General features: G+C 38.9%; 1 protein-coding gene across 1 annotated transcript; it reads left to right on the top strand.

Annotated features, from left to right (window-relative positions):
• Positions 1–209: 209 nt before the first annotated feature.
• On the top strand, positions 210–24,500 carry lactbl1b (lactamase, beta-like 1b). Its single transcript, XM_042511536.1, has 8 exons — positions 210–291; positions 7,472–7,554; positions 13,536–13,713; positions 16,661–16,767; positions 17,386–17,543; positions 21,226–21,473; positions 22,872–22,977; positions 23,313–24,500. Exons 2-8 carry the CDS (start codon positions 7,495–7,497, stop codon positions 24,289–24,291), a joined length of 1,836 nt encoding a protein of 611 aa, XP_042367470.1. The 5' UTR covers positions 210–291; positions 7,472–7,494; the 3' UTR covers positions 24,292–24,500.
• Positions 24,501–24,836: the final 336 nt, after the last annotated feature.

Below are 24,836 nucleotides of genomic sequence, written 5' to 3'. Positions count from 1 at the left end.
CAAAGATAACACACAAACGCATATACACACACACGCACGTGCACACACACAGAGCACAAACTGAGAGGGCACCCATTTTTGTGCCATGGCAGATGTGTCCGTAGGCTGTGATGGTTAATCCAGAATGCTGGGTTTGATACAAGCAGGATTTAGCCATAACCATGATACTAACATCTGTCAGCATCCCGCTCCGAGCTCCCAAACCCACACGGAACAAAAGCAGGAATATTTTTGCCTCACTGTTTTTGCTGAAAACGGAGGGAGACGCTTTCAATAGATTCAGAACCTGAGGTAAGTGTACAAGGACTTAATCAATGCTCTGTCGGATGTTTGACGGCCTAGAAAAGAGGCGCTTGATTCAATGCAGCTTATGTAACATGTTTTTCAACCAGCCTTGATTCCTGATGCTTTGTGCATGTGGTGCATCACTTTATTCACAAATGTTCTGCCTGTCTTATGAACGCGGAAACATTTGCATTTATATTCTGACACAACTGTCACAGGAGAGCTGTTTCCATCCTCAAAAGCCCTTAAGCATGACTGCACTTGTTGTCATGAGTGGACCTAACTGAACACAGTTACAAATGCTGTGTTAAAATTCAGGAACTCATTTTAACTGATTATACTCATTTTAATGAAAGAATCAAATTTTTATTTTTTATAGTTAACAGGGCAAATTTTTGTGATAAAGTTACTTTTTATTGTTTGTTTTTTGGACTGAATGGAGGTCTTTTAGGGTGATGGGCTGAATAGATTGCTTGTTTTAAAGCTCATATCTTATCAGTTGACACATGCTTTATTATGATCTCATCATGTCTACAGTTGATTACATAATAGCGCACTTCAGTGAGTATCTGCTGATATGATTAGCAGCACAGAGGATAATGAACTCATAAGTCAGTTGAGATATTTAACTGCAGAAATAAACCTAGAAAACGTAAAAAAGTGTGAAAGTTGTGCCGCGTCATCCCACCACACGTTCATATGTTGACATCATGGTAACAGGCTGCGTCATCTCACCATGACATCATCCTGCCTAGTGCATTTGGGGTTTTTTTTGTTGTTGTTGTTGTTGTTGTTGTTTTGTTGTTTTTTTGTGTGCATTTGTTGACATCACCGTAGCCGCATCCTGGAACGTTAAAGGTTGACACTGCAAGGATACCTACAGCATCATAGGTTGACGTGGAAGCTCACTGACCGAGTGTTACCATGCGACGAGTTTGGAGTGAGACTGTGTTGACATTTTACCAAAAAAAAAAAAAAAAAAAAAAATAATCTTCTCTAAGTTTTAGGCAACAGATGTCTTTTGATTACGTTAGGGAATGATTTCAGTTCAATCTTAATAAAAAGGGAAAAAAAAAAACAACCAAGATACTAAAATCCTTATGATATAGGATACTGTATTGCTAGATTGCATATTTTGGCCGGAAACAACTGAAATATTTTGTCAGTGAACATTTTACTGATCCATTCAGTATCAAAATATTTGCAGCTTCTCAGATAGTTTATTTTAAGCATTCTCTCATTATGCTAATAGAAAATATTGCAGCGTGTTGGGGATTTGTTAGTGTAGTTTTCCAAGCATGCATACAAAGATCGTGTTGAGTGTCATGCATTGCTTTGTGTTGGTTTTCTTTGTATATTTTTCTGTTGAATTATTGTTGTTTTGTCGTGGGACATATTTTTTTGCACCATAAATTGGGTTGGTCTCACGATTGGAGTCGTCCCACATGTGTAATAGCAATTGTTGGAATGTTAAAGGCGAGCAGTGATGAACTGAAGAGCGCCTCCAGAGTTTTTTTCTTTCTCTTCTTTGCCGTAAGAGTCCCAAACTTGCTACAATCTAAATTGCTCAGCATTACGATTCCCTCAAAACTTGTTTTCAAATTAGTTGTATAAAAATGTCATGAAAATTTGCCATGTGAACTGCATAATTATGGCAAGAGTGACAACACCAGTGGGCATTGCTACTGTAGCTTGATTGGTGAAATTAAATTTTAATATTCTCAGAATTTGCGTCACTGCAGCAGCGGCACAAAAAGCAGATTAAGAACACCGCAAAGCAAAACAAGGTGATAAAGTAGAAGCAATTAATAACTTTTATTATTACAATGCTAAGCAAACAATTGCTCCTCAATATGCATAATGCTCTACCTGAATAATCATCATGATATATTAGTCTCAGTAACAAGGCAGTCCAGTTATCTCATTTTAAGGTTATTGATGTAATAATTAGCTTTTTTTTAAACACATGACCCACCAGTGGTTTTAACTTGACCTTTTTCATCTTTAACTCCTCAAATTCCTCATCTATCTTTGTGAACTTTGTATAGGAAGTAGAAGCAGTTTTAAGTATAAGAAAATAATAGATTAAATTGTAGTTTAGTCAGCTTATGAAGCACATTTGCTCGTATTAAAACGAGATAATATGCGTAATTTGTGGTGCAAAATTGGCCATTTTCTATGCCAATGGGCCTTATTGCAAACACAATTCAGTTCACAAACATCAATGCCAATAGCCACACACAGCTACTATGAAACTATTGTCTGTAGAAAGTTGGTGGTAACCAAAGTGCATTGAATGATATTTTTACTTTTGTCGTCCGCTTCAAGTTATGCCATCATCTTTTTCAGTCTGAAGGTGTGTGTTGGAAAACAGCACAGACAGACCGGGATATTAAGTCTCAAATACACTTTTTCTCTGTCACATTTAATTTCCTTGCCTGAAGTTTTGACAAATGCCTTTGTACCCTGTCAAAACTTTGCGAGCATGTTTTGGCTGTAATATTATCAGTGAAGTATTATTGGTGAGTCAAACGTTGAGACGGGAAATGTAACAACGTCGAATTCTTGGTGCTGTCAGCAGCTGAAATCCATTTCTTTTTCTGTGTTCATTCTTTTTCAACCAAATGTCTCTTTTATCCAAAAAGCTGGTGAAAACAAACAACCTGTGTTGCGCATAACCTGCTTTGTTTTGGGGACTTCAAATTAAATTGATTAATGTCCCAGAACCATGCTCTCTGCGGTACACTTGATGTATGACTGACTTATATAACAATATAACAATATATATATATATGTGTGTGTTTATATATGACAATATAAAAACTAAATGTGTATCTGAAAATACCGTGTTCAGCTACAGGACCATCTTTTCCAACAACAAGCTAATGACAGCTGCAAAGATGCAGCCTGGTCAGCAGTCAGAAGCTGCTCTGTAAGCAGCAGCGAGTTTTGGCTCATTAGCCCTGGCACACTGAATATGAACTGAAATGCCAGGTCAGGTTTTAGCTTGGTGCCGATTATCTGATGGAATTTTAATTGGTTTGGAGGCCTTGAAATGTAGGAGGCAGTACAACCTTTTTCCCCCCTCCTTTGCATCTTTGGATAAAAGGTATAAACATGCACAATCAACTGTGCTACTTATAGTTTGACTGGCTGACCTTAACTGGCACGTTTAATCTTTTTCATTTTTTCAAAAAAAAGTGTGAATATTAGAGTTTATTTAAGCAAGAAAACAACATTCATTACACGGGGGAATTGTAGTCACAGGTGTAGCCGCCTTTCACAGTCGTCCATTTGTCAACAGATTCCTGAATTACATCTTAAAAGTAATGTCACCTCTGAATCAAAGAAATAACATTGTTTTCTATAAAGTCTTTTCAAGAATAGGCCCTCATGACTTACTGTTTCTCTGCCATTTGGAACAAAACGAAAGCCTTGATTGTGCGGAAGAAATCAAATGTCTGTTATGCAATTAACCTGAGTGCCTTGATGATGTTTTTTGTTTGTCTTTTCTTTATTTCATTTCATTGCAGTGTAAAGCATAACATGGAAATGAGTTAAATCAGTTGATTAGATAGTTATACTATAAAGGATTTTCATAAAACAGTGGTTAAACTCATATAGAAGTAATCCCTCCCAATCATCACTTATGACCCACTAGAAGTGTGGTGGTGTATTTTTCTGCATAACCTCTGCTTTCTGCCTGGATTTTCTTATTTTCTGTGTTTGGGATGCATGTGGGTGTGTACCCACGCAGGTCTCAGGTGAGGTCGGGACTTTATAAAAAGACATCAACCAGGTGCCAGACCATAAACTGCAGGCATCCAAGAGTCATAGCATCATAAAAAAATTGTAAAATTATAATAATTATTACAAAAAATTATAAAAGTATGAGTATTATGCCAAAGTGTAACGCCAAAAAAGAGTGACCTAGGGTTGGCTTTTACTTTCACCTCCTTTAGTGATGATGTTTACAAACAGTAACTGGCAAATCAAGCCGACTTTCACTCCCAACTCATTAGTCACCACCACTCTGTTAACCAGTGGTTGATGCAATGGGCAGCAACCCAACTTCCACAGCAGAAGTCAGCATCAAACACAGATGCACTGAGACATGCTTTGCGGTGGCATGATACCCACAAGGCGGCGGCAGTTTGTAATGCCACCAGCAGCTACCACAGTATAAAGATTGAGAAGGTCCGCATAGACAGGGGAGGTTGATGGTCAAGACTTTCAGACTTTCACTGGGGAACCAAAAGACAACAGAGTTTTAATAACAACATAGTGTGCTAGTATATGTAGCATGCATCTTACCAACTGCTTTTGTTGCCTAAATCTACGGAAATTTTCTTAAATGATGCAATGCAGGTGACAAGACTAAATTGGGATGCCATCCCTAAACATGCAAAACTGACGCAGAAGGATACCTAGCGCGTTATATTTTGTTGTGTAGGTCCACTGACAAAGCGTTGTTATTCAAACTTAGAGTCTTTATATGATGAGTTGAATAAATCGTGGTTAGCGTTCACTGAACTCATCAATATAAGTTGCTAAAGAAACAAACTTCCAAGGACATTCAGCCTTTCTTTCTCTAGTTTGGAGAAAATGTTATGATTGAGACTTGTGAGTCATAATAAGATGAGTCATATGAGTCTGATATCAATGAAGACAGTGGTAACCATGCCGAACGTTACAATTAAATACTCTTTGAGTTTATGTGAGACAGCATGTGGGTTTTGTCTCTGTGTAGCTTTGATAAAGAAATCTAAAGAAATCTTTAAAGAAAAAGAAAGATTGTGTGTGGGATGACAAAAGACCCTGAGATTCTTTCACACTTATATCAAAGCATATGACCTGTGACTGTCGACCGAATTAATTGTTTAAATTTGTTTCATATTTTGTATTGCAACTAGTGTGTAAACTCTGAACAAGCTGTCCAATAGTTCAGTTGACTAAAAGGCAGCAAGGACACATTTTTAAAAAATACTCTTTCATTGCTGTGGTTTTTCAGTTCAAGAAAATGTGTTGTGTGAATGGAAGTAGGCTGAAAACTTCCTTCATTTTGTCCTTGTAAAGAAACATAATCAAGTCTGACAATACCAACAGTTTAACCTGCTTTGACAGTATAATCTAAGGAACAATTCACTTCAAAATCAAAAATATATAGCACAAAATGTATTCTTGCTCTTGCTTTTAGTGCTATTTAGTGTTAGACATATTGGCCATAGAGATATTTGCCTTCTCTCCAATATAATGGATTTAAATGGCAATTGGCTTGCGGTGCTTAAAGCCCCAAAAAGTACATTTGAAACTTAACAGCAGTGTCTCTTTTCAGAAAACATGCCCTAGTTACCCAAGATAATCCACAGACCTTTTTATGAGCAGTTTCATGTAGAAACTATTTTCTTTCTACTGAACTACATATTCTCTTCCCAAATCATCAAATATCGTCACTTGGTCAGTGCCGTACATGTCTAAATGACATGCCAAGTATCCTCCTGCGTCTGTTTATGACCATTCAGGGTGGCATCTCACTTTATACCGGTTAGATGCATATTTATGCCAGATAATGCTACCTGTCTTTTCACTGGTCAGATTAAAAGTATGTATTTTTGATTCTGAGGTGAACTGTCCCTTTAATATCCTGTAAGCTTGTTTCACTAACAAGCTCTTCCCTGTATTTGTCCTATAATTACACTATTTACAGTGTAATTTTGTCGTGTGAATCAGGTACCAATAAAATACTTACTGGTTCCCACTGCTGGTGCTTGAACATAAATACTGAGGAACACATAAGACTACAGGGACAACTGGGCTTTTTAGAGGAAAGAAGAAATAAATTGTGCTAAAATATCGCAAATGCTTGTATAGTCATTGGAAAAAGCTGAAGTCTGGGGAAAACTGCAATGCTTGTTTTTTATTGTGTAATTAAGTAAACAAATGGGATTAGAGTAAACAACTGGGAGAACAGACACACACTCTACTACAGCAGACCAGTCTGAACATGTGCATTGTTTTCTCTATTTGCACGGTTCATCACCACATGCTGTGAAAGCAGGCTTTCCACCTCACCTCGGAGCCTCGGAGCCTCAGAGCCTCGGAGTGTGGCCATTCTTGCAGACATAAACACTTTTGTCCTTGAAAGTGGCAAACAGACAAACATTTTTCAGAAACTAGTTCGTTTCAGGCAAACCCCGGCCTCGGGGACAAGTGTGGAGGAGGAAGCCCTGCCTCACAGCTGTTTCCAGCCACACACATAGTCTCTCAGATGGTGTGAAATGTGCAATGCAACAAAATTGTCCGACATTTGTGGAACTGCCTGTGTCCATTAGAGCACTCAGTGTCATCTTAAAACAAAGAGCACACAACAGTTACACCAAGGTGCATCTGCCTTCTAACATTTCCTTGTGCGGGTCTTGTTTCTGCTTAAAGAAGTTCTTCACTGCTAGAATGATGGTCCTTTAACAAAAATGGGCTATTTATGCAGTAGAAAGATGCTAATGCTTTTGATATTGGTGCTAAATAACCAGAGAAAATAGGCTGTGGCATTAACTTTTTCTCAAAAAGGTAGAAAACCTACAAATATCAGAAAGTCTTGTTTCGTCTTTCCACCAAATAATATAAAAATATCGATAGTGATATCAAAGAGTCTCAATAAAGTTATCAACATCCAAAAGGAATAAGGATCCCCATCCCTAAAAGTGTGATGCCTCCCCTCCACATGTAGCAGGTCTTTGTCTCCACCATTGACACCTCCTACCATTCCAGTGTTTGGCTGTCAATCACTGCCCTTAAGATTGCAGCACTGGGTTGCTGTTGGGCTCCTGCTGCAGTTGTTAGTGGTCATGTTGGCACATATTTTCCCTGTTGACGCTTCCTTTTTTCCTCCATATAGACTCAAAGAGCCATCATACATGCAGAGAGATTCTCTTACTGCTTTTGGCAACAGAAAATGACTTTTCACAATGGGTCACACAACATGTCTCTCACTATCATGTGGCCTTACTACATATCAGAGCAGTATAAACTGCTGCAGGAATGAGAAAATGTCACCTCCTCCTGCTTTAATTCCACGTGGACACTCTGTGCAGAGAGCAGCATGACGTAATACACGGTTGTCATTTTTTCCGCCACGAAGAAAGGAAAGCAAATAACGTGCAGAAGTTTTAACTTCTTCTTTTTTTAGGTAACAGCTGGTGCAGCAAAGTCATGGGCAAGGCGGGGAGTAAAGTCCTCAGGGAGACATCAATGGATGGAGTTCAAGCCCAGGTAAAAGCAGCCATCTCACACACACACAAACGTGCAAACTCACACATACAAACACACTCAGACACACAAACACGTGCAGGAACTGAACCCGCAAAAACACATTAAACCACTGCGATGATGATAATGGAGTTTTGTGTGTGTGTGTGTGTGTGTGTGTGTGTGTGTTTGTGTGTGTGTGTGTGTGTGTGCGCGTGCGTGCGTGCGTGCATGCGTGCTTGTGTGCGTGTCCTGACTCTGGTGAAATGGGCCAGCTGCTGTGCTCTCCAGCTCTCACAGGTTACGCAACCAGGATCAGCCGCAGCTTGCTTTCACACTTCATTTTGCCACATCACATCATGATACCTATAATCATCAAAGTACATTACTGAGCTTCGGACAAACCATTAATATCTCATGATTAAGCCGAGAGAAGGAATGATCTGGATGTACCCGATGAAGGATAGAAATTCTATTTATTGCCAAGAGTGTGTTTTATTCATATAAGGTGGAAGGAGATGGATCAAATGTTCTATAAGGTGAAATATAATCTAAAATTTTAGTTGGAGATGTTTGGATTGTGCATTTTCTGGAAATTCACTTAAAAAAACATTTATAGATAAGATAGCCAACTTCCACCAGGCTTTTTTGCGGTGATCCCAAAGCCCTTAAAGATTACTTTTTTTGTGTGTGTGTGTGTGCACAAGATAAAAAATCTCATCTTTCAGGAGCTGCACGCAAGTTATTTAAATGTCCCCTACACTCAGAAACGTGTTTTGCTTGCAGTTTCTTCACTCAGAGGTCCAGTGTGTAGGCTTCAGGGGGATATATTAACAGAAATTGAATATAGTATTCATTTGTCTTCGTTAGTTCATAATCAACTGAAAATAAGAATTGTTGTTTTTTGTTACCTTAGAATGAGCTCTTTATATCCACATACAGAGCGGGTCCTCTTCCACAGTTTCTACAGTAGACTATCGTCGTTCTACATGCTTAGCACATGACAGAAGTTTCGGTTGGTTGCTGTCAGCAATGTCACTGCTAGACTTGCTGTGGCATTATATTTTAACTGAGGGGTGCCACGCAGTATAGATGTGCACTCATGACAATGTATGTGTATGCGTTTAGACGAGAAGGCTGCCAGCTGCAGACCGCGGCACCACAGTGTTTTCAGCTGAGATATCTCCAGTCGTTATTGTGAAAACATGATCCTGTCCTTCCCATTACCATTTTGTGCCTAAACATAACCAAACCTTAACCATAGCATTTTTTAAATGTATTGTTTTAAATCTTACATATCTACGGTTTGCAGAAATACAACATTTGTCCTCACTATTGGGTTGAGGAGCTACAGGAAAAAGATGCTCAGATGTACTGACATTGGCGGTTCCATCAGACACAGTTTGTCTCTTGACTGCATGTGCCAAAATGTCTAATATCTCCTTTTGAATGGTGGCGGACGTTTATTTCTCTGTTGAGTGAAGTCACCCACGTCCCCTGGACAAATCATACTGCTACATCTGCTTGTCTGCCATCTGCTTGTCTGCCAGTCCCTCATGTCCAAGATATTTTATGGGATCTAAGGTGCCGTTTTCATGGCAACAGTTCTTGCATGAAATGGTACAGTTTTGTTGCGGTTTGGCCTTTCATTTACACAGCAACAGTGTTTTGGGGCCCTGAAAACACAAACTTTTAAAACCCAAAGTGTAATCTTCTGAAAATGCAATCCCTTCTGTCACTGTGTAAACTGACAATGTGCAGACTCTAGTTACAAGTTACACCGCCAACTACTGGCCTGGCGTGCATACTACAGTGTTTTGGTTGTTTTTGCGGATTTGTGTACGTAAGGATCGTTCTCACAATGTTATCATATGAACGGTGATATATTAAAAAAAGCAAAGCAAGACTTTTCCGTCTTCAGTGGGGCTGTTTTCATTAAAATGTGGCCTAAAAAGAAGCTCCAAAACTGTCCTGGCAAATTTCTGGTCTTTCTCATCCTGGTCAGCTTCTGAGCAATTGATTAGCTCCCACTACAGCAAGTTTCTCTCTAAATCTAACGTTAGCTGCTCCATGAGTTGACCTGACCCTTGTACTTTGACCTGATGATGTTAATCAGATTGGTGGAATTTATTAAAGTCACACATTTTAATTTTATTTATTTTATTTATAATTCTGGGTCCTGTCCTGTTTATTATTTATATTATTAACATTACATCCTCTATAACAAATTGTAACACCCATCTTTATGCAGATGATACAGTTCTGGATTGCACTGCTAACACTGCACATTTAGCCACTGAAATCCTCGAGCAAACCTTTAACAAAATACAACATTCACTTTTCAATCTGAAATTAGTTGTCAGTGCCGACAAGACCAAACACATGATTCTGTGTCAGAAATATTGCAGATGATGGTTTACACATCACCACTTTAACAGGACACAGTATGAAAAGGTTTCAGAATACAAATACCTGGGCATCTGGTTGGATCAGAAACATACATTTAAATTTCATATTGACATCCTTCCAAGTAACTTAAAATAAATAATTGGATACTTAAACAGAAACAAATTCCCTCTTGTTTTGTAGGAAACAAATCATTTAGGCAGTCTTGTTATCAGTCCTGGATTATGGTGATGTTATCTATAGAAATGCTTCTGCCTCAACTCTCACCTCACTGGACTCGGTTTATCACTCTGCACTCAGATTCATTACTGGTAACAGTTACTCCATCCATCAATGCATTTTATGTGATAAGGTGGGATGGGCAACTGTATCTGTCAGAAGATCTGCACTGGTATCTTTTCATTTATTAAGTCTCGAAAGGCCGCCATACATCAGCACTTTATTAAACTGGTCACAGTGTAATTATTCTACACGTTCAAGTGATGGCTCAAATTCAACACAATTGTTAATATGGGCCAGTTTAAAATCATGATTACCAATTACGTTAGCCTGTTGTTATTTGTTCTTTTGGGGTTTTTTTTCAAAAGCCATGTGAAGCAACAAGAAACAGCAAACCATGAGTACAAAACAATAGCACGGTATTTTTTTCACATATTTTCTTACAGGCACCTTATCAGATGATTATCAAAATTTAAAACAAATGTTTAGATATATCAGAAATAATTGCAAAATAGCCAACTATTTACAGACTGTGTTGTTCCCACTTTCCCACCCTATGCTGCTAGATGCCACTAAATCCAACACACTCAATGTTAAAGGCCTTTACAGTTTATCTGTGCTCAACTTAAATCTGTGTTTAACGCGTGCATGTACAAACAGGATTTTGTGACCTCATAATTAGTTTGTAAGCCAGGTTGGGGTCCAGTTTTCAACTTATGCAACTGTGATGAGGAATCTTGGAGCCGTTAGCTATCATTCATGGACTTTTCAATTAAGTAATCTTACAACCAGCAGTTAAACTTTTCAAACAAACATTTGCATATTCATAGATTCTGGATTAGATGGGGGAGTAGATGTAGAATATTTATTATTATTATTATTATTGTTTTAAATTGTCTTTATTGTTTTTATGCCATAACAAACCCAGGGCTGAATAAACAAACATGTGATCACATAAATACCTGATCAGCCCTCCCCACCTCTTCACCTCCCACATACCTCTCCACTCCCCTGCTAAACCCCCACACTTCCGTCCCACCCACTCCTTCACATTTGAGCCTTACTATCTTTAGCATGACTGCCTGAGAAAAAAAAGTGAAATATATAACAATACTAAGCAAGGGAGTAAGCCAGAAAAGTACAAAATATTACAAACATTAAATAGTAGTACAAATACATTTATTAAAAAAGAAAAAAAAATGTTCTTAAATAGCATTTTCAATAAAAATGATGCAATTTAGGTGAAAGAGCAGGACTAAGAAAGCAGCAACCATAAAATAATCTTGATTTACAAATGCATAAACGGTGGAGCCAGTACTTATATGAGTGACAAAAGAGTACTCTATTGTTGGCTCTTTTTCCAGAAAACCACCCTAGGTTTTTTTTGAAGTCTCCAGGTTTGTCCCTCAAGCTCAACACATACACATACACACACACACACACACATATATTATTTATTTTATTCTTTTACTAAATTATCCATTTTTTGTGACAAAATCACCACATCAGACACAATTTATTATTCTAAGCAGAATATTTCAAAAAAATCTTTAAACAATTTTTATTAAAATATAGCTTGCAATGATCAACCACAGATATTAGAAAGATGAATACATTTGTGTAAACACAGCAAATCTCTGTCATCTCATGGTATACATCTTCAGATCACTCACCACCCAGAATCAGATAAGAAGATAAGACGGCCATGCTGAGCAACCTCAGGTGCTGCTCTTGAATACCAAAAACAGATTAGATTAAATTTATGGTAATTCTTCCACAATTTACATATGACATGTTGACACATGACCCAGTTTTTATGTTCCATCAGCTCCTCTTTTTTTGCAAGATTCATACAAGACTTTATTCAACTTATTATTCTGTAAAGCGAGTCATTTGTGTATATTTATTGCCAGTGAGCTAAATTAACCCTTTAAAATTTGAGCAATTTGGCTTGATTTTTTTTCAAAAACAGGGAGAGGGAAAATTAGCAAGAAATTTGCAAAAAGGTTACAAAGAAACCATCTGAAACAACAAAAAGAAAAGAAAAAAGGTTAAAAAAAAAAAATTGATTAATTAATACATAAAGCTTAACATTTAAAAGAAAAAAATCTGTAAATAATTTCAAATACTAATACTACATAATTCAAAGTTATGATAATTGTATATGTAGTTTTCTGGCCATTTCCCCCTAGTTTATTGATAATAACACTCTTTTCTCTCAGTGTTTTTTTTGGGGGGGTTTTTTGGCAAATTTTTGCAGAATTTTTTTGTCACCTTTTGCTAATTCCTGGCGATGTGCAGGTATATTGTTTTGCCAGGTTACCTTTTTTCCCGTGTTTTTGAAAGAAATCAAAACACTTCACTCTGGTTCAAAAGAATAAAATGCTAGTGAAAGGCGCCTGAACGCAGCACAAGACAACCAATGTCAAACCAGGTTTGACAGGGTTATATATTCTTGCTATGATTGTGTTTCCAACTTTAAAATCCATGCACACTCTTGGACTCTCTTGGACTCTTGTATTTCTGTGCAGTGTGTATGTTAGCTGGCAGTGAGTGAAAAAGTTTTTGACGGCAGGTCATCTTATCCAAAGCCGTTCTCCAAATTCCCTGCAACATCCCAAATTGCCTGTCATAACCTCACCCTGCTGATCCAAATTTGCTGCATCCAAGTGATTGTCCTTTTCAGCTCAGGCTCTGTCTAAAAGGCGCACCGTCTCACCCCTATCTCGACTCGTGCTGGCTGAGTGGGTGCCATCTTTGTCAGCTCGGTGGCGGGCTCCACAAGGCGAAGGCTGGACTGAAGTGAATTGATTCATGGGGATTAGGGATTAAGACTTCCCCTGGCCGCTTTGGTGGAGTAAATCTGGGGATTATGATGTCAACAGCCTGTGGCTGCAGCAGAGGAAATTGAATTGTGAGGGACGGGAGCGCCGATGGCCCAGGATTACAACACAGTCAGTGAGAAATCAAAGATGGGAGTCCATGTCGGTGCCTTTCTCCTGCTCAGGAAAACCTTCACGGGACACCATCGACTGCCTTTAGGGTGCAGGATTCGCTCACATAGTAGATCGAAATCTGAGTAGATGTTTAGGATGTTGATCGTGTGATAAGATTTCCGTGTCACTGGTGATCCTTCCTGCTCCGGCCTGTGAAGCATCAGGTGGTGAGTACCGTTAAGTGCTACAGGGATCACTTGTGTCGGGAAGAAGGTGGGGGATATTTAGGAATTTTATAACAACCAGAAAGCGCAGATAACGTAGAGAAAATTTGTTTGGAGAATTCACAAGTATGGGAACGTTTTTCAAGTTTATAACTCAACAGTTTTACTGACTTTGTGCTAACCCTGTGTGTTGTTGTGTTTTTGTCTCTCTGCATTCAAGCCAACTCCTGCTGCAGCGGCTCCTGCTCCGGCTGCAACCGTTAAGTTCGAAGGACTCACTAAAACCAGTAAGATGAAGGTGAAATGGACCCAGCTGGGTTTGGTGTTCTTCCTCGTTTTGTCCCTGGTGATGACAGGATGCTTCCTCTGGCAATACCAGCTGCCAAAACTTCTACCAGGTGAGAACAAACGCTGTTCTGTAACAGGTGGTGGAGCATATTGTGTGAGGTGTTTTCTCTGCAGAAAGAAAATGTGTGAAATATTGTGAAGAATGTCTAAACTTAAGCAAGCATTATCTTTTTTACATTAATGGACTTTTGAGGGGCTGCATTATAATTTTTTCAAACCTTTTCAGGCCACATATTTCGATTAAGTTAACTTAAATGGAAAAAAAGCAAATAATGAGCTGTGACCTTTTTGTGAATTGAATGCCTGAAGATTTTATCTTTCTTGTGACTTTAAAGCAAAAAAAAATCATTTAAAATGAATTTCTATTTTACTATCAGACCACAGTTCATCATTTCTTCTTTTTCGGTAAATGCAAAAACACTCTTAAATAGTCTTCAACCTTGAACCTTGAACTACAGCTTCTGTCTCATATCACTATGTCCAACATTAAATCATAGCCAGTAGCTTGCAGCTAAAACTCTGGATGTTTTGTCTTATCTTATCTGACTGCCACAGCTATCACAACGTCAATTACTGCAACGCTGATAATCAATAGATTATTTTCTCATAATTAGGGAGATATAAATCTCGGAACTGAGAGATAAAACGTTTACTTAATTGTACAAGTTTTATCTTGTAATTATGAGATAAAGCGTTAGCTCACTAAAACATTAGTATGTCATATTTTGCCACTTAGGCAGAAGCCCTGGGGTTACTAAAATGATGCCAGTAGGCAGCCTATTGTGTTGTATCTTGAGGCTTAAGGGGTTGGGGGTAATAAGAGGTGGGGGGTTTGGGGTTAGGCAACAAAACTGTTTGGTTATGGTTTGGAAAAGAATGCAGATATCACCAAAAAAAACGTCTTTGAGTGGCACAAATGCAGTGATAAGATGGGGTCAGTGGTTAGATTTAGGCAACAAAAGTACTTGGTTATGTTTAGGGAAAGATTGCAGATGTTGCTGTAAAAAATGTGACTCTAAGAGGCACAAATGCAGCTAGAAAGGCAGCAGTGTGTTGCCACAAAACACCCAGCTGGGATTGGCACAAACACCCTCCCGACAACCCGGAGCGATCCTCATGCTCTTAAACTACATCTGTTGCTCTTAACATTTAATAATGACACAGATGTGTTTACATTGGAGTTTGTGGAAAGCCCAGTGCATCTCTTATAAACACTAAACGGTGCCGCCAGCATCACTATAAAGGTACGAGTCCACAGGATCCATCATTTCCATGCTTACCATTCATTATTCTTGTAAGCAGCCATGCAGTGCATTCTGGTAGTGTTATGTTATGTTTGAAAAACGGTGCGTCTCCTTCTCATTTCCTTTGAATGTCCATTTTGGTGAAAAAGAATTGTAATATAAGAAAAAGGAGGACGTTCAAAAGAGTAGAAGTTGCTTTATCATGTAATTGGGGTACAACACATGGGCAATAAAATCTGGCCTGCCTCAGGCTTTATGGGTGACACATTATCATAGACAGTCAGTCTTGGGACAAAATGTATTTAATATACGAAAAATAAAAACATGAGTGAGAATTTAAATTCTGCAATTATTGAAATGACCTCAACAAAAAAACTTGTTTTACATAAAAACATTCTTATGTATGTCAGCAGCCATCCTTTCAAATAAACCCAAAAAGGTCTGTCAGGCCGAGTTCACATAAAGAGCAGCATCACGTTATTCCTAGGGTCGTCTGCTGTGACCCTCCAACATCACAGCTCCAGTTTGTGCTCATATCATATCCAATGGCTCCCATTATGTCAGAGAGTGTGTCCCAGCCTTCATTTAATAGCCTTGAGAGAAAGTTACCAAACGAGCACCATGTTTGTTCAGTGTGAAATGTGGGAGCAGACCTCACATACTCAGCGGGAGGTCCAACAAGCGTTCAACACCGGGAAACAGCGTGAACCGTCGCCTCTAAAAAACACCCCTGTAGACACGGACCATAATAATACCAAAGCAGTGTTTTGACTCCCTGAGGGTGAGACCAGATTGTTCTGGGAGTGTGTGTAATTTGAAGTATCATAAAAAGTTCAAGATCTCAGACGGCAGTGACAGTTAACCCTTTGAAACCTGGATCACTTTTCTTGTGCTGAAATCAGTATTTAAACCTTTGAACCTGGAGGAAACTGTTTTGAAACATGGAGAAAAAAGGAAATAAAATTAGTTTGCTTGTCAGGTAATTGTCTTGTAATTTCTAAGACAGTACAAATTCTAATTCAAAAAGTCAAAAGAGCAACATTCAACAACATTCATGATTGATGTGTGAAATAAATGGTGGTGAAATATTTCATTGTAGTCCCTTCAAACCCGATATAAATGTCAGACACAGCCACAGAATATGTCATCCAGTGGTGCTTTAAAACATAAATTTAATATGTTGACACCTCATTAAAGCGCCTCATCAGGTCTTTTTTTATTCAGAGCCAAAATACTTTCAAAACACAGTCCAAGTTTATAATCTGTATATGCTTGCATATAAGTAAAGTAACATAAGGTGAAGTTATTAATGGGAAAAGCAAAGCTCCACAGGCTCTGAGTCATATTTTCCATGTGCACTGATACATCTTTTTATATTTCAGTAACCTAATTTTTCATGTATAGCAGTCCTTCAGAATGAAACCATTGTCGGCCTTAAGCTACAGAGGCATACTGAAATATAATTTTGTTCATAAAGAGTTCTCAGTGGGACCAGGCAGCATTTCTTTAGATCAGCAGGTATATGGTATATATCCTATCAAATTATTCTATTAGATCAACGGGGTTCATCAGGAAGCGTACAGAATTAATAAAGCCCCATGCTACTCAATTATACTGCATTATGCTGGCCTTTGTGCCACCCATACATTATTCCATAAAATATCAAGTGGGAATTACAATCGCCTGTCCCTCCTGTGCTTCCTTTTCTCTTTCGTTCCACGTTCTCTTTTTTCATTTACCACCCACCGCCCAGATGATGGGATGGGAGGCAACTCCAAATCAGAGATGATGTGTCCTCGCTTCCCCGAGCCTCTGCAGTTGGAGCATCCTATCCCCAGTCTGAAAGAGGCGCTGGAGAAGGTGAGCTGAGAGGTTCATCATGCACTGATTTAAAACTGAGGTTGTTTTTCTGTCATGCCCACTCAAGTCCGAAGAAATTTACAGGCCGGCCTCGGTAATCCTTCACACCAAATGCTGTCGGGGTCGACAGAAGGAGATTACAGATAGAGTGGATGAATAACGAAGGGTCTGTCTGAGCGGGGAGCAGCAGTGTTGATGACCAGTTGACATACAATGAAATATATGTACCTTGATACCCATAATAGAATCTCTAGTATTAATAGTCGTGGGTGCATATTAGTGAAGTGAAGGAAAAGATGAACCTCAGCATCAACATGTGACTCATTAATTTAACGTGAGCACATAAATTCCACTTTGCATGTCCTGAAATAAGCTTCTTTCATCTCTGTGACCAAACACCTAAAGCCAAACTGGGAATGAAAACGAGTTTGTTAATCATTACCGTAAAAAGGCTGTCTTTTTCTAATTTCTGCCTTGTGAGCAACTTGAAGAAAAATTAAACCATTTTCCATTAGTTTTGAAGAATGATCTTTTTTTTCATTTAATCTGCAGATTTTACTTTCCCAGCAAGAAGCTCTGATGTCTCTTGGTATTTTCTTCCCGCTCTGTCTCTTCCAGGTAGACCTTTTGCTTCGGCAGAGTATCAACCCCATCAGCCTCCCCTCTCTGTCTGCCATCGTTATCTTAAATGACACTGTTTTGTGGACCGGCAATTTTGGAAAAAGGAACGCCAGTGACCCTCTCTCAGGACCTCCCAATGAGTACACAATTTACAGGTGAGTAGTGCACTGAAACCAACAGCATAAATGTCACAGATACACCGCTCAACCTATTGGGCTACCCTGTTGATGAAACCTATATCATCATTAACCTTTTAGGTTAAATAGGTTAAATTGGTTCATCTGCTGGACCTGTGTTGGTACATTTTGTTGACATCAATAATTCTTATTAAATTACATATGTAATTTTTCTTTAATCACAGGGGCAATAGCCAAGACTGTGCATATACCCCCTGAGCCCCCGCCTGCTCCCCCAAATAGGATAAAATGATAAAGCAATGACATTACATATTTAATAGGTCAAAGGTCAACCTCACAATGGTCTCATAATGTTCTGCAGACACACTCTTTTAGTCATTATTGAGCATTGTAACTTAGAAAAAGAAGGGTAGACATTTGATTGTATACTAAACTGGTGACAAATCTTGGGTGTCCATTTCGAAAATTTGCTGATTGTTTAAATTTTCTGTGCTGCCGAGGGGGAACATGTGTATGACACATCCACGTTTTCACAGACATGGATGTAGACTGTGTTGAGTGATTTGCAGAGGCATTCAACCATGAGGCAGTAATTGCAGTTTTTCTTTCAATGATTCTGTCTGAAACATTAAACACACTGCTTTCTGTGCTGCAGAGGAGGCAATGTGTCTTCATTATAGGATGAGCTATATTACATCATTTTAATTCATTGAAATGGGCACATAAGCTCTGGATATAAATATTCTCCAGCCACAGTGCACATCTGAACAGCAGCTCCACGCTGATGTCTAATTGATGTTGCAGCATGATGGTGATCATGTTACCCCTGCATGTCTCATGGTTACTTTAAAAAGGGTGAAGTAACAGCTCAGAGTGTGTTACAGTGCAGGATGAGGAAAGGGACATTTAAAAAAAAAAGAAGAAGAACTTCCAAGGGAAAAAGAATAAAAATAAATATATTTCAAGGTGTATTTGTAGCAGCCAGGACACAGTGTTTAATGGTGTCCAAATGAACCAGTCTGTCTTTAGACAGTGGGGAAAAATTAACGTAATCAAGTGAAGCACAAAGCTGAAATTATTTGGCGATAGATATTTTTTGCCCTCCCTACAAGATTAAAATATTCAGTTGAGAAGCTATCCTTGAGGAAAGAGCAGTAGCTGTTTTTTCTTTTAATTCAACATTGATTATCTATCAGTATGTAGGGTTCTCTGATAGGCTGAGGGGCTGCATGGTGTGTGGGGAAATCGTTAGGCTGAAACGGTCTTTCATTTCATAGCTTTAGCCTGGAAACAAAAAGCAATGTAGCAATGCAAAGTCTCAAGTATTGACCTGCATAGAACGAGCTGCAACCGGCTGTAAAAGCTATTTGTTTTAAGAACAGATCAATAAAACTTCATTTTAAGCTGCACTGTGGAGTTTTCATATAAACGAAAAAGATATGTTTACATTCAGTGTTTTTCAACAAAATGCAAGGTGTGTATCCATGAGGTCTAACAAATGTGTTTAATGCTTTTCCTTTACCATAAAACACTTGCAATTCTGATTTTCTATTATTTTTTTGTAAAAAATATATATCCTGCTTTATCTAAATTCACATTGATGCACCTGTAGACTAGTGTAACAGTCAGAAGCCATTGGTAGGATTGTGTATTGTATTACCTGTGCATGTATGTGCTCCCTGTGTAGATATAAACTGCTCAGCCTAAGGTAACATTAACACAACCACTCGTATTTTCAGGTGATTATATACTAAAGAACGCATACATTATATTCTATTTTCTGCCGATATAAATCCCCCCTAAATCTTACACACTTGGACCTTTCAGGATATAAAATAATGAATTCTTTGATCAACAAAAGAAGTGAGCTTCAACAGGTCTTAGAGGATTGAAATTTATATCCAAAACAAAGAAAAATAAATCCTCAGCTGATAAAGCCTGCACTTACCCCTCTAAAAATAAAAATAAAAACAAATCAGAATCAGTTCATACAGTTTAACACAGGCACAGTGCAATCAATAGACATAAAAGGAGATTTGTAAGCTGCTCACACAAAATCAAAGTGTGCACCACATTTCATGGCAATCCACACACTCGCAGGTTTTTTCCCTCCTCAAGTGACTTAAAGGGGTACTTTAAAGATTAAGTATTGCAAGCTGTGGGCTTTGTGAAAGTCGAATTGGTCCAAATTGATGCAGCAGGTGCCTTTTAGTCCTGCAATTTCCGTGATGCAACATCTTTCAGCTGACTGATAAATATCCCCAAAAATTAAACTCCACTTCTCAAGTTTGTGAAGCAGGCTTTCTGTTAAAAATTGCAAGTCTTCAAACCTAATGCAAGAAAACCATGATGACATGATTGGGGGTTATTTTCTCAGATTTTAGAAAGCTTCTTCTGAGCCACAGAAGAAACAGAGTCATGCTCACACACTGAGTGTTAGTAGGTGTGAAATCGGTGGAATTAAAAGTATTTGGTATAATTGAGCAGCCCCATTAAATCAAATGTAAAGGTTCTGTATGTAAGTTTTTACGTGTATTAGTTGTTTTTTTATTGCCAATGGGTGAACGTGACTTAAAAACTGAGACCTTCCCCAACTTTATAGGTTGCCTATAACAGGAAGGGGGGCTCTGCAGGAACGGAGGGCTGGTGTCATCATGCTGAGCTGCGTCACACAGACACTAATGTTATTCCAAATATGATTGAAATTTATTTTCTATAACATGATGCCTGTTGTAGTCAGTCTCGTGTTAGTCACTGTTGTGGTCGATGCAGGTGCTCGCTCGCAGCCACAGACAATGCTGACTGCACTTTACCTGATGGCCTCAAACTAATGACAAGGATTTTCTGAAAGCTACATATATACGTACAGAACCTTTCAAATACAAATGCTCAATTATGTCGTCATTAAATTGTTCCTTATGTTATAAAAGTACCAACTGTCAGTTAGGTTATATACCATAATTTGCCGTCTTCAGCCAATTGAAAATACCACTTAAGAGGCTCCTTTGTGCACTGTAGCGAACATTCAACATTTAACTCTTAGAAGACGTGACATTTAAAGCCAGCGAGGCCATACAAAAATGTATTGAGTTCTCTCAGATGTACTATAAGTGCTCTGACACATTTCCTTTCACAGCCGCTATTGAAAGTGCGGACGTGCTAATCAATTAATTTTTCCACAAATAATCATTCCATTCGCAGCAGCCAATTCTGCTCAGTAGGAGCGGACACAACTGGTTACATCTACGTGCTTTCAACGTAAGCACCCATTGCTTTGGATTTGACTGATAGAAAATCACATACGTGGAAAACACCCACTTTGACAAACACTAAAAAATATTTTATAAGACATGAGAATGGTAACTGTCAGCAAGAAAGTAAGTAAGCATATTTCCCCAAACTATTCCTTTTAAGGTGTGTTAAATGTTACATGTTGCTTCCAGATACATTCTTTAAAGACCACACTGACAATTCATTTATTTTGATCTGACTCGGCATACATAATTGTTTTTTTATGTCTATTCAGCGAGACAAGTCTATTAAAAGTCACTGACAGCCACAAGGCAAATGTTAATGGGGAATTTATTGAAAGCAGAAAGATAAACAAAGCTGGGGGAGCGAGACGCAAGAAGAGTTTGCATTAAACAAAGACTGTGCATCAGTACTGCAACATGAAGATACCTGCTCTGTTATCTTTTAGAATTGCAAGCCTGTCCAAAATCTTCCCCACGCTGATGCTGTACAAGCTGTGGGAGGACGGGAAGATCGGCTCCCTGGATGACCCTCTGGAGAAATACGTGGAGAACTTTACAATCAAAAACCCTCTGGGGAAGACGCGCGACTCGGAGCTGAAATATGTGACAGATGGCCTGATATTTCTAGACAGCGGGGAGGTTCAGATCCGCTCCTCCTCAGTCACCCTGCGGAGGATGGCCAGCCAGCTCTCAGGTATCTTACTTACGACTTTTATTGTATTTCTGCTGCTGGATATGGACACATGGCCTAAACCCACAGAGCTGACCTATTGAAACTAAAGGCTAGAATTAAAAAACACTGAAAAAAAAGAGTGTGAAGAAGGGGTTTCTGGTATACATATATATATATATATATATATATATATATATATATATATATATATATATATATATATTTAATTTAGAGTTAAAATAAGTCAGTCAATCAATTAATTGATGATCCGACTGACAGGAAATGAATCTGCAGCTATTTCAATAATAGCTTAAGTCATATATTAATGGACAAATGCCAGACATCTGATATCTAACATCTGATTTCAGTATCTCAAGGTTTTAGACTGTTTTGGTGGACCAAAAAAAAAAACATTTAAAGATGTCACCATATAATGAGAATTTTCAATCAATTTTTTTTTTTTAATAACTACTATTCCAATTCATTTTAGTGATTTGTCAAAGTTGTTCCATAGAAAGTACAGTACAATCTGTACAAAGTGGAACAAAACATTTCCAAGTCTTCATTGTCCTGCAGCCTTTCCTCACCCAGTTTGGGTCATGATGCAAAAAATAAATAAATAATATTTTTATTAAATAAGAATAATACTAAAATAAAGTTTAAAATGATCATGATTTTAGTTTTTATCGAGCTCACGAGAAAGAGTTGAAATTTCTTAAATCTGATTTTTTTTAATAAAATTTCCTTAATTTAACAATCATTCTGTATGTAAGGGCAATTTTATTAATTTCTTAGAAAATAACGCTGTGCTGGTTAAGTTCAAAAATGTCCTTCTAATATCTGTAAGGTTTTCCCTGTCATGAGAAGTAACTGATATGAACAGCCACTGATGCACTGTAACTTACAACAAAAAAAGATGAAAAATGAATCATTGTATTCAGATGTTCATTGCCTACCTGCAGCAGTGAAATGAAAGATTTAGTATCTGAGCTGGAGTTACATCAATATACTGACACAGCAAAAGAGTTTGTTTTGTCTTGCATAAACAGGCACTTGTTTGTCTGGAGGAGCTTTTTAATTTGTAAAACCTCAGTCGTTGTAATAAATTCAAATAAAGGATGAGAGAAATGCCGGAGGCAAAGCGAATCATAAATATTTCAATATGCTTCGTGTCTCGTCTTTCCCTGAGGTATCAAGTGTGGACATAATGATCAGAACTGAATGTGTCTCGTACCAGTAAAGTACTCTCAGAGTAACCACCGGACTGATATCGAACATGAAGACAAATATCTTCAAGCAGGACAAAGAAGGAAAGGAAATTACTTATGCATACAAAAAAAATCTCTTGCTATATTTGCTGTTTTTATTTACTACTTTAAGTTTTTTTATTTAACACTGTAATACTTTGGGTGGATCCAGGTCTACCCAGGAGACTGCGAGCCACGAGTCTGCTTTGGAAAGGAAAAACTCAATCTGCAATCAATCTGCTGCAAGATGATGTCCTTGTCGCAGACCCGGGCACCAAGTAAGATTTGTTATGCCGCCTTAAATTCAGCATTTCAATATGTACGTTTTTATTGTGCAAACTTGGAAAGTCATTTGCATCGTATGGAAATGCATGAATTGGATCAGGGAGGGCTTTTGTCATTTGTTACAACAAGTTGGGTTAGGCAATAATAAAATTCCTCTACTGACAATATATCTGTGAAGAAAAACGATATGTCGTCCAAAAAAAAAAGCTGAAGACAGATGCACATACAGTAAATATAAACATTTATGGACTTGAGACACATAAGCAGCCACAAAGTATATGTCGTATTTTTGAGACCGTCTCGATCTCTCTCACTTGCTATCTTCCAGATGTCACTACAGCAACCTCGCCTTCTCGCTGCTGGCTCATGTGATGGCAGAGCGAGTGGTCGCTGTCGACTACCAGCGGTGGATCACAGACAACATCCTAGACCGGCTGGGGATGGAGGACACCGGCTTCGACATCACCCCGGGGCTCCAGAGCCAGATGGCTGTGGGTGTTTACTCCAACGGAAAGCCGGCCCCGCTCTACGATCTGGGCTGGTACCGGCCTTCGGGTCAGATGTTCTCAACGGCAGCAGACTTGGCCAAGCTCGCCATGGTTCTGCTGGGCGCTTATCACCGCAAGATGCTGGAGCCAGACTCGTTGAAGATCATGCTGACGCCGCTCTTCAGGTGCGATAAGGACTACTTTGCCAACCGTACTGGGACGCCATGGGAGGTGAATGAGCTGAAGGGCTACGAGATGGTGCGTAAAGACGGAGATCTGGACGGCTACTCCGCCACCTTCTCCCTGGTGCCCAAACTGAAGCTCGGTCTGGTGGTGCTAATGGCTGGCAGCCGGTCTCAGAACCAGGACTTGGTCACTAAGGCCTACAACCACATCATACCAGCCATAGAGAAAGCCTTCAGGGAAGCCAGGAAGGTCCTTTCTTCTCCGCCAAACCCAGAACCTTACGTCGGCTTTTTCACGTACGGCAACATCACCTTCTACGAGATAAAAGTCGGGCCAGATGGCGTTCTGATCATGCAACAGTTTGGGCCTCAGATAGAAGAGCTCATCCCAGAGAAGTACAGGACAATAAAGCTCAACTACCTGGTCGAGCGGGTATTCAGAGTAGTTTTTGTAAAAGAGTACCCTTGTATTTTGCAAGTTGGCACGGCCTCAGTGTCCCTGGAAGCCCAAGATGGCCAATTATTTAACTTCTACACGTTTGACAAGCGCGGATTGTCCCCTGGGTTTGATGCACCAGGACTGAACACGTACAATGTGGTCAGAATAGCCCGCAGGCCAACCTTTTCAAGCTGAACTGCAGCCACGTACAGGGACAACTGGTGTGTCCTTGGTATACATGAGGGACTGTAAACAGGGACCAAATGGAAAAAATATGGTCAAAGATGAGATTGCGGTTTTGATAACAAAGAGAGCAGAGAGGGACAATGATATGTGTAATATCTCACACAGAAGATGAATTACTTTCGCTCTTGAATGATGTATATGACTGTCCTTCACTACGCCTCCCGACTGAACACTCACATTATGGTGATACAGTGTGTTTTTCCTGCCTTCTTTTAAACCACTTTTACATTGTCTTTGGCTCTTCTGTCCTTGAGTTTGCATGAATATTTTACATTGATTTCACTGTCAATTCGTGGACCACAAAAAACTAATCGGCTCATACATATTCATCCTCCATTGGGAGGAAAATGACTTCATTTCTTTTTGTTACTGTCAGCTGCTGTATGTTTGTTGCAGGTAGAGTCAGGACATTTTCATTCATTACAAACATAAATATGCATGATGTTGCCGCATGTATGCGACTGCTGATTATTGTCAAGAATCAAGACGCAAAA

The sequence above is a fragment of the Plectropomus leopardus genome, chromosome 2 (genome assembly GCF_008729295.1).
Source record: "Plectropomus leopardus isolate mb chromosome 2, YSFRI_Pleo_2.0, whole genome shotgun sequence".
NCBI lineage: Eukaryota > Metazoa > Chordata > Actinopteri > Perciformes > Serranidae > Plectropomus > Plectropomus leopardus.
This window is presented reverse-complemented; position numbering and strand designations above follow the sequence as displayed.

What these genes read in the sequence shown, in the direction of transcription:
- lactbl1b (XM_042511536.1), top strand. Translation starts at nt 7,495, where the DNA reads ATGGGCAAGGCGGGGAGTAAAGTCCTCAGGGAGACATCAATGGATGGA. An exon ending in TGAAAGAGGCGCTGGAGAAG is followed by an intron (nt 16,768 to 17,385) that starts GTGAGCTGAGAG and finishes TGTCTCTTCCAG; the next exon opens with GTAGACCTTTTGCTTCGGCA. An exon ending in GATGGCCAGCCAGCTCTCAG is followed by an intron (nt 21,474 to 22,871) that starts GTATCTTACTTA and finishes GGGTGGATCCAG; the next exon opens with GTCTACCCAGGAGACTGCGA.